Consider the following 20,799-nt stretch of genomic DNA (forward strand, 5'->3'; position numbering starts at 1 on the left):
AAATTAGGCTTCACCTAAGGGCTCAATGTTTAACAGTAATTATATAAAGTCACAAATAAATATGGCCATGAGAAATTTCAAAATCAAATCTGTACCTAGGACCTATAACATGACTAGTTAATATTGGATTTTTCTTGGGCTACCCATAAGCCTCGGGGTGTTCTGTTCTTTTGTTGTTGTTGTTGCCCAGGCTGGAGTACAGTGCTACGATCTTGGCTCACTGAAACTTCCGCCTCCTGGGTTCAAGTGATTCTCCTGCCTCAGCCTCCTGAGTAGCTGGGATTATAGGCACGCGCCACCACAGCCAACTAATTTTTGTATTTTTAGTAGAGATGGGGTTTCACCATGTTGCTCAGGTTAGTCTCGAACTCCTGACCTCATGATCTGCTCACCTCGGCCTCTTGAGGTACTAGGATTACAGGCGTAAGCCACTGTGCCTTGCTGGGGTGTTTCACTTTTAATAGGCTAGGAAAACATCCAGGTCAGAAGTTACTCCTGCAAGCCTGCCCATGCCCAGCCAACCAAGTTGTTATTCCAACTCCCACTGGGCATAAGCATCTGCCTGCAACATGAACTGCAATGCTGAATATATTTAGCTATGAAAAACTCTAATCTCTGATTAATGTGATTCAAAGGTTACAAATTGCCCTTTAACAGATTAAACACCACATGACATATTGTCTGATCCTTGGCAGGAGTCCCCCAGACAGCAGTTTTGATGTGAAAATTAAAAATAACTTAATTATGAACACGTAAGTCTAATGTTGTTGGTTGAACCTATATAAATTATACCTTTTCAAAACCTATACAACTTATGTCATTTCCAGCTCCGATTGTCTGAAATTAAATAACATTGCTTGTCTTACCTTCTGTAGGGTGAATGGCATCCAAGAAGAGTTGCTTGTTTGACCATTTATCCCCATTTCCTAAAAACAATGACAGAAAAGGAGAGAAAAGTGAAACTCTATTATTAGTAGATACCCACACTACAAAAACAAGATGATATACAAACTAACTTTTGAAACATCACACAAATGAAGCTGATTTTATTTCAATTACTTAATTCTTAAAATTGTATTTGCCAACTAAAATAATGAGGCTGTACAGAAAATGGATTAAAAATAAAATTTTTGTCTTTTACGAAGTATAGTGTTGGATTATTTCTGTAACTTTAATCAAAGTAATCTGAAGATCAGTAAAAGAGAATGAAAAAAGCTGATGTTTTCACCTAATGAATAGTGTTTCTTTCCTGGAAGCAGAAGAAAAAAATAATATCAATATACAAAACAAAACTAAGAAGCTGAAGTGGAAGTGAAAAGAAAGCCCAAATTAAGTAAAAGGTTACACACAGGAACATACAGGCACACGTGTCTACACACAGGAGACAGCTGCATTTAAAGCCTCATTCAAGAAACACGGAATGCTTCACATCTGGCCATGCAAGTAGGATGCAAATGGGCACTGGATGAGTTGGTTTATGGCACTCACGACACTAACATGCAGGGAGATGCTAAAGAAAACCTGACCTACAGAATACTTGGCTGCACTGAGCCAGATGGGAAGATTTATCTTTTATGTGAAATAAGAAAAGGAGTCCTGCACTGTGGGAAGAAAGAGATCTTAAGATGAGCCCTGCAGAGGTTTAAAGGCTCATCAAGATCATACCAATGAGACAGACGTTCTGAGTAAAGAGGGGACAGAGTGCAATCAGTCTCTACTGCCTTTTCAAATAACAGGCATGTGACTGAATGAGGTTGGAAGAAGAGCCTGGTAAACGAGAAGCGGGGGAAAAAGAGTCAGGTTACAACTTAAGAGTGGAGAAAAGGGTCCACAAGAATCCTCAAGTGTCAGAGGAAGTACAGAAACGGTGGCACTTTCACATGAATAAGAAACTCTTAAGATTTCATGAAGTAGGAAAATGTGGTCATGGTATGAAGGGCTGCCAAACATGTGAAAACCAAGAATAGTCAAAGAAAATAAATGGATAAGTGGTCAAGAAGACTGAATTACAAAACGCACCAAATACAGATGAGAAGCAGCAATTTTAGGATTCATATGGGGCTCTGAAAATAGAGACAAATATGGATTTGAATAGGAATCCAAGTGAAGGAGATTTGCAATTAGCTGCAGAGTCCAGAAAGAATGAAAACACCTGCGTCAAGAGCCGATGGCATTGAAGCAAGCACAGGGGTGGACAAGGCAAACGCAGTGCATGGAAGCATTACTCAAAGATGAATCACAATGGAGGTGACCAAGAACCCTTCATGGAGGATGGAGGGCACCAATACCTTTTTCCGGAACATTGGGCTTCTCCTTTTTGTGCTTATATTTGCTGACAATTTTGTGGAATAAGTTCTTTTTCTGAGACTGGAAAGGACCTACAGACAATATTAATATAAATATATTTTAAATTCACAATGTTTCATAAAAAAATTGTGTATTTCTCAACAATTCCACCCTCCTCCCTCCTATGGAATAAGCAAATTGAGTCTCAAGAAATGTCATCTTGCATCTTCATTTATTTAAATGGTGCTCAACCCCCTTCTTTAGGCTTATTTAAACCCAGTGAGATTTTCCTTAGAAATGTATTGGGCAAAGCCTCCATTAGGGCTGGGACTCCCTAAGCAGAAACTGCAGATACAGTGAGTAGAAACAAACTACAACCAATAACAGCAAAGTGGCTAGAGTATGTAATACAGAAAAGATTTTACTTTAGACTCCTAAATACCATGAAGGAAAGGATGGCATATGTATTTTATATCTCCAATGAAACTGCTTTTCACAACAAGGATAGCACTTTCAGGACAGCAGTTGACCTGACAGCATTAGACAGCTTTCTGGCCTTTTCTGAGGATAACCTAGGAAGAAAAAAGTGACTTAAAAATTGAAAATATTTGCCAAAAAACTTTATTCTGGGTGGAAGGGGGAGATGTTTCAGATTCTTAGTTTTTTCAGATAAAGAAACCGAATTGAGATTTTCTTCAGTGAACAATCAGAAATACCAGCAACAGCGCTGACCTCCCCAAAGCCCCTGTGGCATCTCTCCACTTACCAACAGTTACAACTACAGCTCTGCCTTCTGGCCACAGGTGAACCATCTTACACTCCCATCTGGTCAGTTCCTCCACCCGTGGCATAGCCCCACCATCCTTGACCAGCTCAACACCATCATTTCTCCCTCTCTAATGGGCCATTCCACCAGTATACAAACATAATTTCTTTTAACGTAGAAAAGAAAAGGTGGCTTCTAACCAAACTTCCCTCACATCACTTACTGCCTTAGTTCTTCATTCCTCCTATAGCAAAAATTCCACAGAAGGCTTGCCCATGCTGTCTCCAGTTTCTCTCTTTCCTTTCTTTCTTTTTCTTTCTCTGTCTCTCTCTCTTTCTTTGAGACAGGGTCTCATTCTGTCACCAGGCTGGAGTACAGTGGCATGATCTTAGCTCACTGCAACCTCCACCTCCTGGGCTCAAGCAATCCTCCCACCTCAGCCTCCCAAGTAACTAGGACTACAGGTGGGGATCAACAGGCCTGGCTAATTTTTTGTATTTTTTTTTTTGTAAAGTCGGGGTTTTGCCATGTTTCCAGGCTGGGCTCAAGCAATCCACCCACCTTGGCCTCCCAAAATGCTGGTATTACAGGTGCGAGCCATTGTGACCAATCTCATTCTGTCTTAAACTCACTACAACTAGGTTTCTGCCTTGCCACTCATGGAACAACTGCTCTTCAAGGGGTCATCCAGTACCCACCCCTATGCTGTGAAGGCCAATTGTGGGTCATTACTGCACCGGCTGTTCCTGTAGCTCCTGACCACTACAGCCATACCCTCTGCCTTGAATGCCTCCTTCATTGGGCTTCTAGGATACCACCTTCTCTTCTTTTCTCTTCTCCATCACTGATCTTTCCCTCTGTCTCCTTTGCTTACTCTTTTCCCTGACTTCTTAATTTTGGAAAGCTCTGGGCTTGGTCCTTGTCCTCTTCTCTATTCTCACTCATCTGGTGATTACCTCTAATCTCAGGGCTTTAAAATAAAATAAAGTAAAATAAATAAAATAAATACCAGCTATAGGTTGAAGACTCAAAAATGCATCACCCCAGCCAGACCTCTTATATTGAGTGTATATGAAAAGTCAGCAATCTTACACTATCTTACAAGGACTTTAGAGATCCAGAGCTCCATTACCTCCATAACCTCACATCCTGCCACTCCTCTCCTTTGAGTTTCTCTAGCTGCATGGGCCTCCTGGCAGTCCCCTGTACATGTAGTCTCAGTGTTCCTGACTTTAGGATCTCTGAACCAGCCATTACCCTGCCTAGAAAATGTTCTTCTCCAAGATGTCTGCACGGCTAACTTCCTCACCTCCTTCAAGGCTTTACTTAACTATCTTCAGACCACTCTATATAAAACTGCAAGCCAATCTTATGCCCGTCGCTTGATCTCCCATTCCCTCACAAACCTATTCTTTTAACTGATCTTTAAAAACAGCTTTGCTGAAATAGAATTAACATACCATACAATTCATCCATTTAAAGTATGCAACTTGTGTTTATATTCAGACATTTGCAACTGGCACCAATTTCTGAACATTTCATCACCTCAAAAATAAATTCCAAACCTTTCTAATATTACTCCTCCGATACCTGTATTCCCCCTCTCCCTAAGCAACCTCTAATCTCCTTTCTGTCTCTATAGATTTGCCTATTCTGGAAATTTCATATAAATAGAATCACATAATGTGATTTTTGACTTAGCATAATGTCTTCAAGGCTCTTCCATGCTATAGCATGTATCGGGGCTGAATAATATTCCATTTAATGGACTGTTTATTCATTCAACAGTTGGTGGGCCAGGCACAGTGGCTCACGCCTATAATCCCAGCACTTTGGTAGGCCAAGGTGGATAGATCATGAGGTTAAGAGATCAAGACCATCCTGGCCAACACGGTGAAACCCCGTCTCTACTAAAAATACAAAAATTAGCTGGGTGTGGTGGCATTCGTCTGTAGTCCCAGCTACTCAGGAGGCTGTGGCAGGAGAATCACTTGAATCCAGGAGGCAGAGCCTGCAGTGATCTGAGATCATACCATTGCACTCCAGCCTGGTGACAGCGAGACTCTGTCTCAGAAAAACAACAACAACAACAAAAACAGTTGGTGGACATTGGGATTATTTTCACCTTTTGACTATTATAAATAACACTGTTAAAAACATTCAGGTATAAGCTTTTGTGTGGGACACAGGTGTCCATTTCTATAGGGCATATACTTAGAAATGGCCTTGCTGGGTCATGTGGTAACTCTGTGTTTAGCCTTTTGAGGACCTACTAGACTATCTAAGAAAGCAGCTGCACAATTTCGCATTCCCACTAGCAGTGTATAAGGATTTCAATTTCTCTACATCTTTGTCAACATTTGTTATTATCTGTCGTTTTTATTATGGCCATCCTAAGGATGTGAAATGGTATCTTTCCCATTGTGGTTTTGATATGCATTTCCCTGATGACTGATGATGTTAACTGTATTTTCATGTACTTATTGGCCATGTACTTGCTATATATCTTCTTCAGAGAATTATCTATTCAGATCACTTGCCTGTTTTTATGAGCTGTCTTTTTTACTGCTGAGTTGTAAACATTCCTTATATAGTTTAGATAAAAGTTTCTTATCAGATATGAGATTTGCAAATATTTTCTCCCATTCTGTGGGATGTCTTTTCACTTTCTTGGCAGTGTTCTTTGAAGCAGAGAATATTTAAAATTTTATACAGTCCAATTTATCTATTTTGTCTTTTGTTGCTTGGGCTTTTGGTATCATATTTAAGGATTCACTGCCAAATCTGAGGTTATAAAGATTTGCCCATTTGCTTTGAAAGTTTTATTGTTTTAGCTTTAACATTTAAGTCTTTGATCTATTTTAAGTTAAATTTTGTATATCGTATGAGGTAAGTGTCCAACTTTATTTGAATATAGATACCCAGTTGATCCAGCATCATTTTTTGGAAAGACTCTACTGACTGTTCTCATTGGATATTCTTGGCACCCTTGTTGAAAATTAGTTGACCAAAAATGTATGGGTTTATGACAGGTTGTCTACCAATTCCATCCCACTGATTTATATATGTCTGTCTTTATTCCAGTATAATACTCTCTTGATTACCATTGTTTTGTAATTACCATTGTTTTGTAATTAGTTCTGAAATCAACTACTACTTTTTTCTCTTTTAAGGTTGTTGTGGTTCTTCTGAATATCTTGCAATTCCATGTTAATTTTAGGCTCATTTGTCAATTTCTACAAAGAAGTCAGCTGGGATTCTAAGAGGGGCTGGGTTGAATCTGTATATCAATTTGGGAGACTGTTTCCATCTTAACAATAAGAAGTCCTCCAAGCGATGAACATGGGATGTTTTTCTATTAATTTCTATCATATTTGTTTCAACAATGTTTCATAGGTTTCATTATACTGTACTTTTGTCTGTTAAATTTATCTGTAAGTACTTTATTCTTTTTGATGCTATTGTAAATGGAATTGTGTTCCTAATCTCATTTTTAGATTGTTCATTGTTCAAGTGTATCAAAATACAATTAAGTTTTATCTAATGATCTTATAACCTGCAGCTCTCCTAAACTCATTTATTAGCTGTAATAGTTTTTTTGGTGGATTCCTTAGGATTGTCTATATAGAAAGTCATGTTATCTGAGAATAAAGATAATTTTACCTCTTCCTTTCTAATCTAGATACCTTTTGTTTCTATTTCTTACCTAATTGCCCTGGCTAGAACCTCTAGTACAATGTCGAATAGAAGTAGTGAGAGTGGACATTCTTGTACTGTTCCTTTGCCTAGCGGGAAAGTATCCAATATTTTACCATTAAGTATCAGGTTAGCTGTGCATTTTTTGTAGATACCTTTTATCAGGTTGAGGAAGTTCCCTTTTAATCCTAGTTTGATTTTTTTTAATCATAAAAAGGCATTGACTTTCATCAAATGCTTTTCCTAGATCTATTGAGATGATCAAATGGTTTTTGTTTTGTAGTCTATTAGTAGGGTATGTTACACTAATTGGCTTTTGAATATTAAAGCAAACTTGTAGTCCTGAGGTAAAATCCCATTTAGTCATGATGTATAATTCTTATATGTTGCTGAATTTGGTTTGCTAGTGTTTTGTTGCGGATTTCTGTGTTCATATTTGTAAGAGATATTGATCTGCAGTTTTCATTTCTTGTGATGTCTTTGTCTTGAGAATGTCTTGAATGTCTTCGACATTAAGGTAATACAGGCCTCACAGAATGAATTGGGAAGTGTTTACTTTTCTTGTAATTTCTGGATTCATTTGTGAAAAATTGGTGTAAATTCTTCTTTAAATGTTTGGTAGAATACAGTGGTGATGCCATCTAGGCCTGGGCTTTTTTTTTTTTTTTTTTTCCAGGTACTTTAAAAATTACTAGTACAATGTCTTTACCAGTTATACATCTCAAGATTATCTGTTTCTTAAGCCAGTTTCAGTAGTTTGTGTCTTTCTAGGAATTGTTCATTTCATACATGTTATCTCATCAATTGGCTTTAGTTGTTCTTAGTATTGTTTTATAATCCTTTTCATTTCTGTAGTCAGTAGTAATGTCTTCTATTTCATCTCTGATTCTAATAATTTGAGTCTTCTCTTTTTTTTCTTCGTCAATCTAGCTAAAATTTCTCAATTTTGTTATTTTCAAAGGACTACTTTTTGGTTTCATTGATTTTTCTCTATTTTAATATTTAATTAATTTCATTTCATCAACAACTTCTCTAATCTTTATTATTTCCTTTCTTCTGCTTCCTTTGAGTTTGGTTTGCTCTTCTTTTTTGAGTGTCTTACAGTAGAAGGCTAGGCTATTTATTTGAGATTTCTTTCTTAATACAGGCATTTGGAGCTATAATTTTCCTTCTAAGTTTTGCTTTAGATGCATCTCTTATATTCTCTTACACAATGTCTTCATTTTTATTAATTTCAAAGTACTTTCTGATTTCTCTTTGATTTCTTTTTTGATGTGACGGTTATCTAGGAGTGCATTTAATTTCTATATATTTGTGAGTTTCTCCAATTTTTTTCTGCTACTGATTTTTAAATTTCATCGTACTATTGTCAGAGAACACACTCTGTCAGAGAACGCACTCTGTATTATTTCAATCCTTTTATATTTATTGGTTTTATGGATTAGCATATGGTCTACTGTGGAGACTGTTCCATGTACACTTGTGAAGAATATACATTCTGCCATTACTGAGTGGAAAGTTCTATATGTTTGTTAGTTCTAGTTGGTTTGTAGTGTTGATTCAAGTCTTTTCTTGTTGATCTTTTGCCTAGTTGCTCTATCAACCAATTCTTTTTCCACTGTACGTCTCACCTTCAAACAAATTATATATTTTGCTTATTGTTTAGGCTTATTTATTGTCTGGTTCCCCCATTATAATGTAATCTTGATGGCAGTAGGGTTGTTTTCATTCACAGATATAATCTATATGCCTACAGTGGTGCTTAGCACATGACAGGTTCTCAATAAATATTTATTTCATGAATAAATAAAGCTCTTAATGCACTGCTTATCACAAAGTAAGAGCTCAAGAAATTACAGCTGTTGCTGTTATTACTGATACCATAAATCTGTGCAAGTGTTTTTTGATGACTACACTAAGCAATCCTTCTAAATAACCAATAGCAAATGCTTCTAAATTGGCTACTGGTGGTTTGAAACGAAACTAGAAATGCTTCCTTGTTTGCTTCTTTGGGAAAAAGTGAGCAAAAAGAGAAAAGAAAATAAATTGAACAAGTACAAAGAAAATATATCACACGTACATACTACACTAATATTACAGGTGTCTCTAAAATCTGTTTGCAATTACTGCCTCATGTATTTTATACAACCCAGGAAACTGTAGGCTGGTGGACCTGAATGATACATAGGCAGTCATGGAAAACAAAAGTAGGACAAAGGAGAAAAATTACTACTCAGGATTATAAAGATCCTAGTGATTTGCCTGCAGGAAAATAACTTAATAAAAGGGTATTGGCTCATAGGAAGAATGATATAAAGTTCACAGAAGCAAAATGATTTGACGTATGCAGTGCATTAGGAAAGAAGAAAAGAAATATATATTTTTGGACCCAATTATACTCAGAGAAATCTAAAAAGTAATTTAAAGACTAAGCTACAGATAGAGCTTGTCAATTTTAACATGAAAAAAGAATAATCACAGTAGTTTTGTACGTAGAAGAGCTTCTGTAAACTTAAATTTTTAAAATTCCTTTCTTCTGGCCACCCCCCAAATTATAGATATAAAACTACTCTAAGTAAATGACAACTTCAGATAAAAAAAGAAAGTGACAAACTTGAAAAGAAATAGATAAGATCTAATTGTAGTCACTGAAAAGCAGCCATTTTAGAGTCAAGAAGGGAAAAATTTGATTTCTGCCAATCAGCATAGTGTATATGTTGGGTATTTTGTCTAAAGAAAATAAAGTCAAAGTCTGTAATAAATACAAAATATAAAGACATTTACTATTCTATTTTTTCCTTAGTCAATTATTACATTAATGTGGAAGTATCCACAGAGGAGGAAGAATGGTAGAAAGTAAAATGCAGAAGGGATTTAGAAGGAATCATTCAGAAAACACATATTCACAACTGTTCTTCACTCTACTATGATATCTCAAGCTTCCGTCCCATCTTTTTCCCTACCAAATTTCTTGAGGGAATATCTGCATCAGCTTCAGCTTCCTTATGAAAAAAAAATCACTCATTGCTGGTATGCAAACTGGCTTAGGTCTCCACTTAAGTTTTTGGGCAGATGACCTGTATTCTCAAGGTATCAATCTCCTTTTCACCTCAACTTCACAGCTGGGCAGAAAACAAAAGGGCCAAATGACAAGCCGAGAAATTAAGAGGGGTGCCAGAAGGACATGATGATAACCTTTCCAGAACATTAACGTTCAAGGTTTGCTGAAAAATGAATGTTTTGGGGGTGAGAAGTTGCAGTGACACAGGAGCCACTTCAGCATGAGCCTAGCATGATACTTTTTCAAGGTCAGTGAGTAAGGTGAATTAAGTGAACCTGCTCTTTACATCTGTTGTCAGAAACAAACGTCAGGCCTAACTCTGGTGGTGGTGGCTTTTGCCCAAGTTCTATAGTTCCATGTTTTTGAACTATATATAGGTATATATATAAAGAGCAAGGGTTTTGTTCTAAGACTAGGCTGCCATTTCTGTATTGGACTTGTAAGTAATGATTAACCAATGAAAAAATATATTCCTATGCAATAATTTATAGCAATGTGCTCCCACCTGCAGGGCATGTGCCTTTACTGACTTGAATAAGTTCTCTGATTCAATCAGTCACAATCAAGTTAAGATTCATTGAGAGGGAGGAGCCATTTCATTGGGCTGGACATGCATACATTGTTAAGGAACTCAAAATTGTATCAGATATACCTTTTATACCTGCAAAGGTGCTGCCATCATATTCCTGAAGAAATTTGGTGGCTGCAGAGACTTTCAAACAGTTATGGAGAAAGATACAGAACTCTGCCCAACCTGGAAGCTAAAATTTCCTAACAGGAGATCTATCATCACATCTCGGTTCTCTAAAACTGAAAGTACGGTTGGCTTGGCTCCACCCCAAACGGGATTCTGTCTTTTCAATCTTGTAAACCTGCTTCTTTTATTCCCACTGTGATTTTTTAAAATACTCAATGCCTTAACATTTTTAAATTTTAGTTTTAAAATGTTAAGTGTGGATTGAAAAAAACATAAGAAGGATCAATAGTATATTTGATAATAGGCCAAGGAACTATGTAAAGATAGAAGGAATATGGTGAAGAAGTGAGTCTAGTAAGTCAAGATGAGGCATAATTTCAACACAATTCTTTTTCTCCATGATCCTACTTCCACGGAAAAATTACTATTCTACAGAGAACTCTGACTTCTAATACTTTCGTAAACAATGCTTCATACATTATCAGTACATGTAAACGTGTAAAACAAATCTCTTAGGAAGTTACAATTAAATTTAGACATATAATTTAAAGCTTTCCTTTAAAATGTTTTAAAATAACAGAGAGATAATTCAGAAAATGTCAAGTTTGGGCTGATTCAGCTAAACTGCATTGTGAGTTAGTTAGATTAGAATTTACTGGATAATTCATTTTTAGAAGGAAAGGGAAATCCTATTTCTGTCATCATGCTCTGTTCTACTATAACATAGCCCAAGTTGGAGGAAAGGGGCTTTTAAAGTTATTTTCATCCCTTTTCATTGTAAAGTTTTTGACAAGACCTATGACATAGACATAAGAGGCAGGGCAGAGATAGTAGGATAACCATGGGAAAGATAGGAAGAGACTCCTTAGAAATGCAGATACGAATATGGAGACTACTGGGTAAACAGAGGAATAAACCCAAGCAGGTACTATGACTTTGAGATATACAACTACATAAATACATACATACAAATTTCTACTAGAAATTACATTTTAGAAAAATTCTATACATTTTATGTAAGCTGAAGTACCTAAAAAGGCACCTAGTATAAGTCATGAAGGAAAATATAATGAATATTGAATGATGACAAAGGAAAAAATAAAATATAGACAAATGGCAAATTATTAGAGGAAAAATTAGGTTTCTGATGGACATATACTTTTTTACTAACGAACTAATGATCTCATACACAATGTTTGCTCTGAATGATTCACTATGCAGAGGTGGAAAGGGTCTAGAGTCTAAGAAAATAATTTCCTCTATCCCCTAAAGATCAGGCAATTACAGCACAGCTGGTATGATAATTTCATTAATAATAACTTGTAGTCTAGTACATTGGTGCTGCTAATGCCAAATTACAATCAGTCACAAATACTATGTCTTTAGTTTGCTGAACAGATAATATATTATTTAATTTCTGCTTATTTTAATTGCATTTTGCTTCACAAATCAGAAGGCGGAACAAAATCTCATCTTGGAAGACTCCCCACAAATGTAATTACTGATATACTGTGTAAAAACCAGTGACTTTGTGGCTTGAGAGGTATAATGGAAGAGTTAAGATGATATTGTATGAAGTATAATCCAAAGCTCCAAAAAGCTATTTCACATCAAAAGAAATACTGCTAATCTCAGCTGGGAGAGAAAAATCATATAACAGACAACTAAGACCCAAGAGAAGGTCTCATGAAAATAGATCCTAACTTCAGGGTTTTATAGCTTTACAAAAATAAATCTATTGTTACATTCCCTGAGAGATAATTCAGCCAACTTCAGAGCTCTAACGTGAATGTTTTTGGAGTGGAAGAAGGAATAACATCCTGCCCATCTATCAGTTAAGTCCCATTTTATTGGCTTGTCAGGTATTTATCAGCAACTTTAAATCTAAGAATTATGGGAGCTCAAGATACTTGGCATCTTTCGGCTCATGGACTACTTTTCCTATTCCTAAATATCTCCAGGGCACAGAGACTGTCATTTCATTTGGCAATCCATTATGGTGCTCAGCTCCCTACCTGTCTACAAGTCTACTTTATTTCTATCTTGGAAGATCTTGATACAACCGTATTTTATTTTCTCAGATGAGCAAACTTGACGATGCAACATTTCTTTTTTAGTTCTTTATTCACTAGACTTGTTTTTATTAACCACAGAGGAAAACTGAGCTAATTCTAAAATGACTTTTATATACCTCCCTGGCTTTAATCATGAAGGGGAAATTTTCTTCAACCTTTCAGTTCTGTCTTGAGATACAGATCTCAGATTGACCCTGTTTGGTTGCGTCAATTCCAGTGTGCAAAGGGTTTTTAGGCTTTGAAGGAGAAAGGTTCAGGTTTCTCCAGAGAATAAACCGTAATTTTCCCTCATCTATATACCTTAAATATGCCCTAAAATGCATGAAATTATATCTCTTCATTAATATTTATATCTGATCGATTAATCAGTCTATTTAAAATACAAAAGAAAATAATTTTTTTGATTTGATTAAATTATCCAATTTGATGAAGCAGGCAATAGGCAGCAACTTTTGCAGGATAATTAAAAGAAGTCTTCCAGCAAATCCTGCTCAAGTTTGATCTTGAAAGCAACTATAGCTCAGCCACCCAAGTTCTTCATCTCTCTATTCCATGTCCTTATAGGAGAGCCAACTGAATGAAGTCTTTCGTATCTGTATGGAAAACTAGAGGTACATTTTCCCTACCAATCTTTAGACCTTAAGAAAAAAGAGAAGACAAGTTTCTCAATGCAAGCAATGTTGCCATTTTGGGTAATACAGTCATTCAGTGTGCTTGAAGGGCAAGATGTTTAGTACTCCAGTACCTGTCCCACAAATGTCAACAGTGGTCTCAGGTGATGAGACCACTGAAAATGCCCCCACCTTCTTACAGTCCCCTTTAGGAATTACAGCATTGTCACTGATGAAGGCTGAGATCCATCCAAGTCATGTTGATAATTTTAAAAAAGCTTCCCTGATATAGGCAGCGGAGAAGCTGATTACTTGAAAAGGAATATTCTAAACAAAGCATTCTTTAAATTTAACAAAACCAATTATATATATATATATATATGTATACACACACACACACACAAACACACACACACATGCACACACACACACATGTTGCTAGAGGATTTCAGGTAGTTTTATTTTCCTTTGGTCTATAATGCCAGTAAAGAGTAGTTAGCATCTACTTATCATGTGAAAAGAATGATTTACAGTCCCAGAGTTCAACCTGTTGCAGAAACAGGGAACAGAAAAACTGGATTCAACCAGCAGTTTCTGTTCAAGAAAAGATTAACAGAAAAATTCCAAATTAGAATTCTGGAGAGCAGGAGGTTGAAGACCATGTATAACATTTTTGCAAAAGCTTAGCTACATCATTACGGGCAAATATACAGATGGAGATGCCAATGGACAGAGGCTACAGAAAATAAGGAAGAAAAAAGGGACAAAGATAACCTTGGAAAGCAACCTGAGATTCTAACTCCCTACTGCCTCAATTCCAAATCCAATTACATGTATGTCTAAAGGGAGCTAAAAGCTTAGCTGAAGGGTCAGTTGAGATTCTGACCACATGGCAGGAAGGTACAGGTCACATCTAACCTTTGCTGGTTTTAGTCGGTTCTGAGGACACATTTCCAGTCTTCTTCTTTTTTCTTGGGACAGGTACACATTTCCGGTCAAATGTAACAGGACTATATTGAGGGAGGCTGTTGAATTTTTTTTCAAATTCTTCATCCAGCTTTGCGGAGCTATTAAAAGGGGAGAGGGGAATCAATCAGCACATGACCAAATATGACACAGAAAATGACATGAAATAGATTTTAAGATACTTTATTTGAAAACAGGGCCTCTGGGAATTAGGGCATGTAAGTAAATTCTGTACAAGGAAAAAACACCTTTTCTGAAATGCTTGAGATTTACCAACACAGTTTTCTCAGTAAACTCGTGCAACAGGTTATGTTATTACCTTAGAAAAGTAGAAACATCATTTATATTGGAATATTTCTTAAGTGGGGAATTTGGCATTCTCTCCACTAGCATGGGAGTTTTTCCATAGAGTTCTGTACAAAGTATACTCTATTCATACAGTTTCTCATTTTACAGACTCATATATATGTATTTATGGCAAGCTTATTGGCAATATATTGGTAGTTTTGTAAGATTAGTTTCTTTTAAAAAATTTATTGACTACTGTTTGATTAAAACATACAAAACAAAAAGCATTAATATTAGGAAAACATTCTGGAGAGTTGACTAGAATGAAGACAAAAGACTCAATGAGCAAAGTAAAGCCAGTTTTCAATGAATGCAATGGCACAGAGGCAACATGCTTTAACTGAAATCACCAATGACTTCAGAAATGCCACCAGCAAAGTTGGGCAATCTTTGGGCTGGTGCTGACTGTCTCTAGGGCCCCACAGCAATGGCAACATGCCTGCTGGATCCTAGGCTGGCTTCTGACTTCCATTTAGTGAGACTTATTAAACTAACATGCAACCTAGACAGATGGAAGAGGCTGTAGGAGACCTGCTGTGTCTGGTAGATGGAAAATGGAAGGTGTATTGGGAAGAGGAGAGCAATTTTAGTACCAGCTTATAAGAAGCAAATGTGTTAGGCTGCTAGCTAAGGGGTATCCTAAAAATGTTTTTAACTACAACTGTTTTGGAGGAATATACAAGAGTTGAGAAGCAGAGATAAGAGGGTCAGATGACCAATTGAATGGTCAACAGGAAATGGCAATTACGGAAGCACCCCTTTACTGGAGGGGGGATATGCTCCAAGTCCCCCAGTAGATGCCTGAAACCACCGACAGTACTGAAACTTACATATGTTACATTTTTTTCCTATACGTGCATATTGTACAGTGGCATATGATAGACAAAGGTATGATTTATGCACTGGATGGAATGAAGTGGGATGGCATGAGATTTCATCATGCTACTCATTGTGGTGCAGAATTTAAAACTTATGAATTGTTTATTTCTGGATTTTTCTATTTAGTATTTTCAGACCCAAAATCACAGAAAGCAAAAATATGGCTAAGGGGGAACTACTGTACTAAGTTCTATCAAAGCAATGAAGGGTGACAGGTGGAGGTGATGTTTTTCTCTTAAGAACATCACCATTTCTCATTCAGTTAAAAAATGTTTATTTTGATGGAAAATCAGACACAATTGGATACTAATCAAATACTATCAGAAAGCTGTCTATAAGTTGTGAATTTTTCAGATACTCTGAATACCCAGAAGAAAACAGAAAATGTGAGATATAACTCGTAAGGTCTCTTGAGACTTTTCTTAAAAAGAGAAAAATAATATTTATGTTTTTATTAGAGATGTCTACAAAATTAGATCTGTCAATACTGAGAAAACTTTCCTTGGCTACAGTTAACAGGTAGCACATTTTTTGAGATAAAAAAAGGTTTAAAATGCTCATCTACAAATCTCAGAGCAGACTGACAGGAAATGGCATTTCTCCCTGCTTAAGTATTATTCTGGCGTGTTCTGAACAAGGCAAACCCAAATACTCAAATCCTGACAGGCCAATATTTAGAGGGAGAAAGGAGGAAAAGGCACTGAAGTTTACTGTTAATTTAAAGCTATAAAAAACCATCTCCCAGTTATACACATGTGCCTTCCTCAGAAATGATTAAAAAACAAACACATACAATCCACATACCAATCTCCTTTCAGGAACAGATTTTCAAGATTGTTTCACTTATCTTGTTCCTCAAAGAAAATTGATGAAAATCTCTCTTACAGCTTCAGCAGTTTCTACTAGAAGCATCAGAGAAATGCTTCTGTTGGGGAGCCTCAATGCTTGCTTTATTCCCCTAGGACCTCACACTGCCTACATAACACCTGCTCCTCTCTCGGTGTGCAGACCCAGACCCACAAGGCAGTGGCAGTAATTCTAGACTACAGAGAGCACTGGTCTAGATGCTTGTGGGTCATTTTAAAAAAATATTCTGCATTTAAACTATAATTTGACACTGAAATATGAGGATTTTCATATCATTACTTAAGTGAAGTGTAAGCAAAGCTATTTTGAAGTACTTTGGATTTTTTAAAATATTAGAAATGAAATACATAAAATTATAAGCAAAACTAATTTAAAGTACTTTGGATTTTTTTAAATATTAGAAATGAAATACATAAAATTATAAATATATCATTTCAATACAAATAATCTTAAAGAGCCAGCACTATGGGAAATAATTTCTACCTCACTACTTTGTGATGACCTAGAGTCTTAGAATTAGCCAGACTTAAAGCACTGTGACATCTAAGGAAAAATATATTATTCCACAAACAGATATGCAAGTATTATGAATAAACCAAATACAATACACCCAATGCATACAATTTGTATAGCTTTAAACACACTTTTGAAAAAAATATGGTGAATGTACTTATTTCATTGTACTTATTAACAATGTACTTATTTCTATTCAAAGTATTCTTTTCAAATTGAGCCAACAACAAATCTCAAGAATTTTCAAAATAGTCTAACTGAATATGCAGATACTTTCCTCACCAATATAAAGTATTGGCTCTCCCAACTAACAAAATGCTTTATATTAAAATGGTTATTAACAGTCTTTGGCATAACATTAAATATAAAATAATTCTTAGTGATTTTATCTTGATGCATGCCATTGCTTAATACTGCATTTCAATACACAATTAATGTATTGCATGTTCTCTACAGCAGAATATTTGACCTCATATTTTTAGCTTAGAGCAACAGAAGACAGCTTGAACAAAATAAGGTTGGAGATAGAAGCATAATTTCATTTGCCTTACATTTTTCAGCTATCATGATATTTTATAAACAATAAATACATACAGTATGTAAAATGGGAAAAATGTAAACATGCTAATACTATCCATTCTAAGCTTCGCATGGAAAAATGCATCCTGGCGAAGGGATGTCGATTCAAACCCAGGTCCAAGTCTAAAGTCTATATATTTTCACTGTTCTCAAAATGTGAATGATATTGTCATTCACATGACCATGTTAACAACAGGAATGATGTGATGCACTTGATTTGTGTTCACCTTAGTTCACTAGGGTGCCTACTAAGATTGCAGGCAGTGCGGAGTGAGTAGTCAAAGAATAAGCATGCGTAATTAGTGATTTGTTACCTTGAAAATCCCACCCACACTTGAGGCTTGTGTAGTACAGGTGATTGTGCTCACAGGCACTTACCCAAGGAGACAGTCTTCCTTTGGCTTTGTCTTCTTGAACTTCTTGCTCCCACTGGTCCCACTCTGACTAAATGTCCAGTTTTCTTCATTCCAACACCCTTCATGATCAGAGGAGTTTCCTTTTCCTGAGCTTCGTTTTCCTAAGAAAATTCAAGACAAAGGATGTGTTTGGTATATGGGTGGGTGAGGGGAGATGATCTTAGTTGTTTCACAAGCAACCTCTCAACTGCTTGCATATCATTTGCATGATGATAACTGTAGCTATTTCAGAGTTCTCAGAGTGATTCATGCTGGACCACCTTTAATAACGGAACATGCAGAAAAGTGACTTAGAGTTTCTGGGATTAATTGTCATGTAATTCAACAGGTATCACATGACTCAAAGAGACAGGCTGACTGCTGCTAGCTTTTCCATTCGAGAACCAGCCAAGGTATGGGAGTCCTTTGCTGGTAGGCACTATCCATTCTAATTTCCCTAAAACTCACTGAACTGACATCCCTGTGGATGAAACAGGCCCAAGTATCTTAATTTGGGGCTTGTTAAACCTAGGATTCACACTTTTTGTTGGAATATAGCTCGGCAAAAGGTAGTCCTCCAGCCAGATGCTATATTTTAAAATAGTGGATTTATATAAAACACTCAATGGAATAAAGGTAAACACATTAACTATTTTCTGGATATTATAATGTTTTAAAGAGCTCTTCGGTTCAAGTGATCCACCCGCCTTGGCCTCCCAAAGTGCTAGGACTACAGGTATAAGCTACTGTGCCTGGCCCACTTCAGTTACAGCTTTGATTACCTAATGAAGAGAACTACATAAGACATTTGTTTCTGGAGCCTTCAGGTGAAGATTCTGACAAACATACGTGCTTGATTCAGGAAATTCCATCAGTTTTAAAAACCAAACCCAAAGCTCTGAATATTTAATAGTCATCTTTCAAAACAAAGCCAGCCAATACCAGCGGGGGTAAGAAGAGATTAAAATTACTTTAAATACATCCTGAAAACTACCTACAAAATGAATACACTTCCGTTAAAGGTGCTAGAAAACATGTAAAATAACAAATAATTATGATCTATAAACCGTAAAGAAATATACAAATATAAGGAATTATTTTGATACCATGTTGTTCTTTATGGCAGTTGTTTTCAATAGGTCTAAAGGTGAAATTCTGCTTGGTTTTTGAATTCTTTTCAGGTTTGTAGACGTTACTTACCTCTGTCAACATTAGCTCGCAGAGAGGTGAGCATGCCCTCTGACACCAGAGTTTTATAAAGAGCACCTTTGCAAGACCTCTCAGATTTCCTGGAACCACAAGTTTCTATTTTTCTGTGACAGTCACTGTCCTCAGGCTTGGCCTGTCCTGATAGGCTGGGTGGTAGTGCATCTTCCATGGGGGTCAATGGTTCTGCTTTTATACCCTCTGGCGCCTCACCAGAAATGTTCTTGCTAGCAGAAATACTAATGAAATCTGGAGGTCTTGACTCTTTGGTGGTATCTGAGGATTTCTCCTTTGACATTTTCTTCTCTCTTGATTTCACTTTTTTCTTCGGTGGCTTGGCATCCAAAATGCTTCCCTTGCCACTTGAGGATGTGCGGACCTTCTTGCGAGGGGTCTCTCCAAGTTTCTCTATTCCCCAGTCTCCTTTTGCGACGGCTTCAATGGTATATATGACACTCTCAATGTCAGACTCAGAAGACTGCCTCTTTTTGCAAGTCTTCTTGGGTGTGGATTTATCATTTCCATGTCGATCCATTTTGCTTTTCTTCTTTTTCTTTTTTAGCTTTTCTGGCTTGTTTAATGCAGCAGGATCCTCAATGATCATAATTCCATGAGGATGGCACACGTGATCCTTTCTACTGGGAACATCACTAATTATTATCTTGCTACTGGCAGAATAAGAAAAATCAGGAAAATGACTACATTTTTGATCTTCTTCTAACTCTTCCTTTCTAATTTCTTTGGGATCTTCCATTTTTATAGCCATTATGTCATCTATTTGCAATGCCTCAAAATTTCTCAATTCCTTAGAATCTCTAACACTTTCCTTAGCTGATTTTTCAAATTCTGCTTCCTTCTGTAACCTGGTTTCATCTGTTTTCTCCCTTTTAATTTCTTTTTCTTCCTTTCCCTTCTCTAATTCTTTAATTCTTCCACCATCGGATTCTTTTGCTTTTATTAGCTTTGATTCTTCCATTTTCATCCCTTCTGATGCCAGGCACATCTAAACAATTAAAACAAAATGGGAGAGCACCCAAAAATATCCTTATTATTCCACCTTCAAAATTAAAGTTTTCAATTATATCCGTTTTAAAAATAATCAAAACACACTTTAAACTTTACAACAATCAGCCCACTTCTGCCAAACTAACTGAAATGAATCAAATTAATAGAAGGCTGTGGGCACTGTTATACAGTCATTTAACTCTCGTCAAACATATCTCTGAATTGTCATTTCCCAGCTTCAACAGAAGCTTTTCCTATGAAAACAAGACCTGGTAGAAGGAGGAAGGGATTCAGAGTTGAAAGACCCAAGTCTGATTCTTAGTTTTGCTACTTATTAACTTTGTGACCCAAAATGAATCACTTACACCCTCATTCCTCTGTGGCTTTTGTAAAAGGAAAATGATCCTAGAGCCTATCTCAGAGGATTCTGTGTGGTCTAAGTGTACTTAGCTGTAGTACAGGCTGAATACCCCTTATCCGAAATGCTTGAAAACAAAAGTGTCTCAAATTTTGGATATTTTTTTGATTTTGGAATGTCTGCATTATATACTTACCAGTTGAGAATTTTTTTTTTTTTTTTTTTTTTTTTGAGACAGAGTTTCGCTCTGTCGCCAGGGCTGGAGTGCAGTGGCCGGATCTCAGCTCATTGCAAGCTCCGCCTTCCGGGTTCACGCCATTCTCCTGTCTCAGCCTCCCGAGTAGCTGGGACTACAGGCGCCTGCCACCTCGCCCGGCTAGTTTTTTGTATTTTTTAGTAGAGACGGGGTTTCACCGTGTTAGCCAGGATGGTCTCGATCTCCTGACCTCGTGATCCGCCCGTCTCGGCCTCCCAGCACTTTGGGAGGCCGA

At 36.7% G+C, this 20,799-nt stretch overlaps 1 protein-coding gene across 11 annotated transcripts in view; it reads right to left on the bottom strand.

Moving 5' to 3' along the window:
* The window catches only part of LOC113225265 (HMG box transcription factor BBX), a 271,898-nt gene that overhangs the window by 16,359 nt on the left and 234,740 nt on the right, over positions 1 to 20,799 (bottom strand). For 9 of the 11 annotated variants that reach the window (XM_026456848.2, XM_026456861.2, XM_026456860.2 and 6 more), the window contains 5 exons: positions 18,940 to 19,948; positions 17,723 to 17,861; positions 14,111 to 14,259; positions 2,289 to 2,378; positions 867 to 926 (listed from right to left, as the gene is read on the bottom strand). In XM_026456848.2, coding sequence (XP_026312633.1) covers positions 867 to 926; positions 2,289 to 2,378; positions 14,111 to 14,259; positions 17,723 to 17,861; positions 18,940 to 19,948 — 1,447 coding nt within the window. The remainder of the gene's footprint in view (positions 1 to 866; positions 927 to 2,288; positions 2,379 to 14,110; positions 14,260 to 17,722; positions 17,862 to 18,939; positions 19,949 to 20,799) is intronic. The other 2 variants (XM_026456866.2, XM_026456862.2) reach the window with 1 other exon arrangement.

The sequence above is a fragment of the Piliocolobus tephrosceles genome, unplaced genomic scaffold (genome assembly GCF_002776525.5).
Source record: "Piliocolobus tephrosceles isolate RC106 unplaced genomic scaffold, ASM277652v3 unscaffolded_20, whole genome shotgun sequence".
NCBI lineage: Eukaryota > Metazoa > Chordata > Mammalia > Primates > Cercopithecidae > Piliocolobus > Piliocolobus tephrosceles.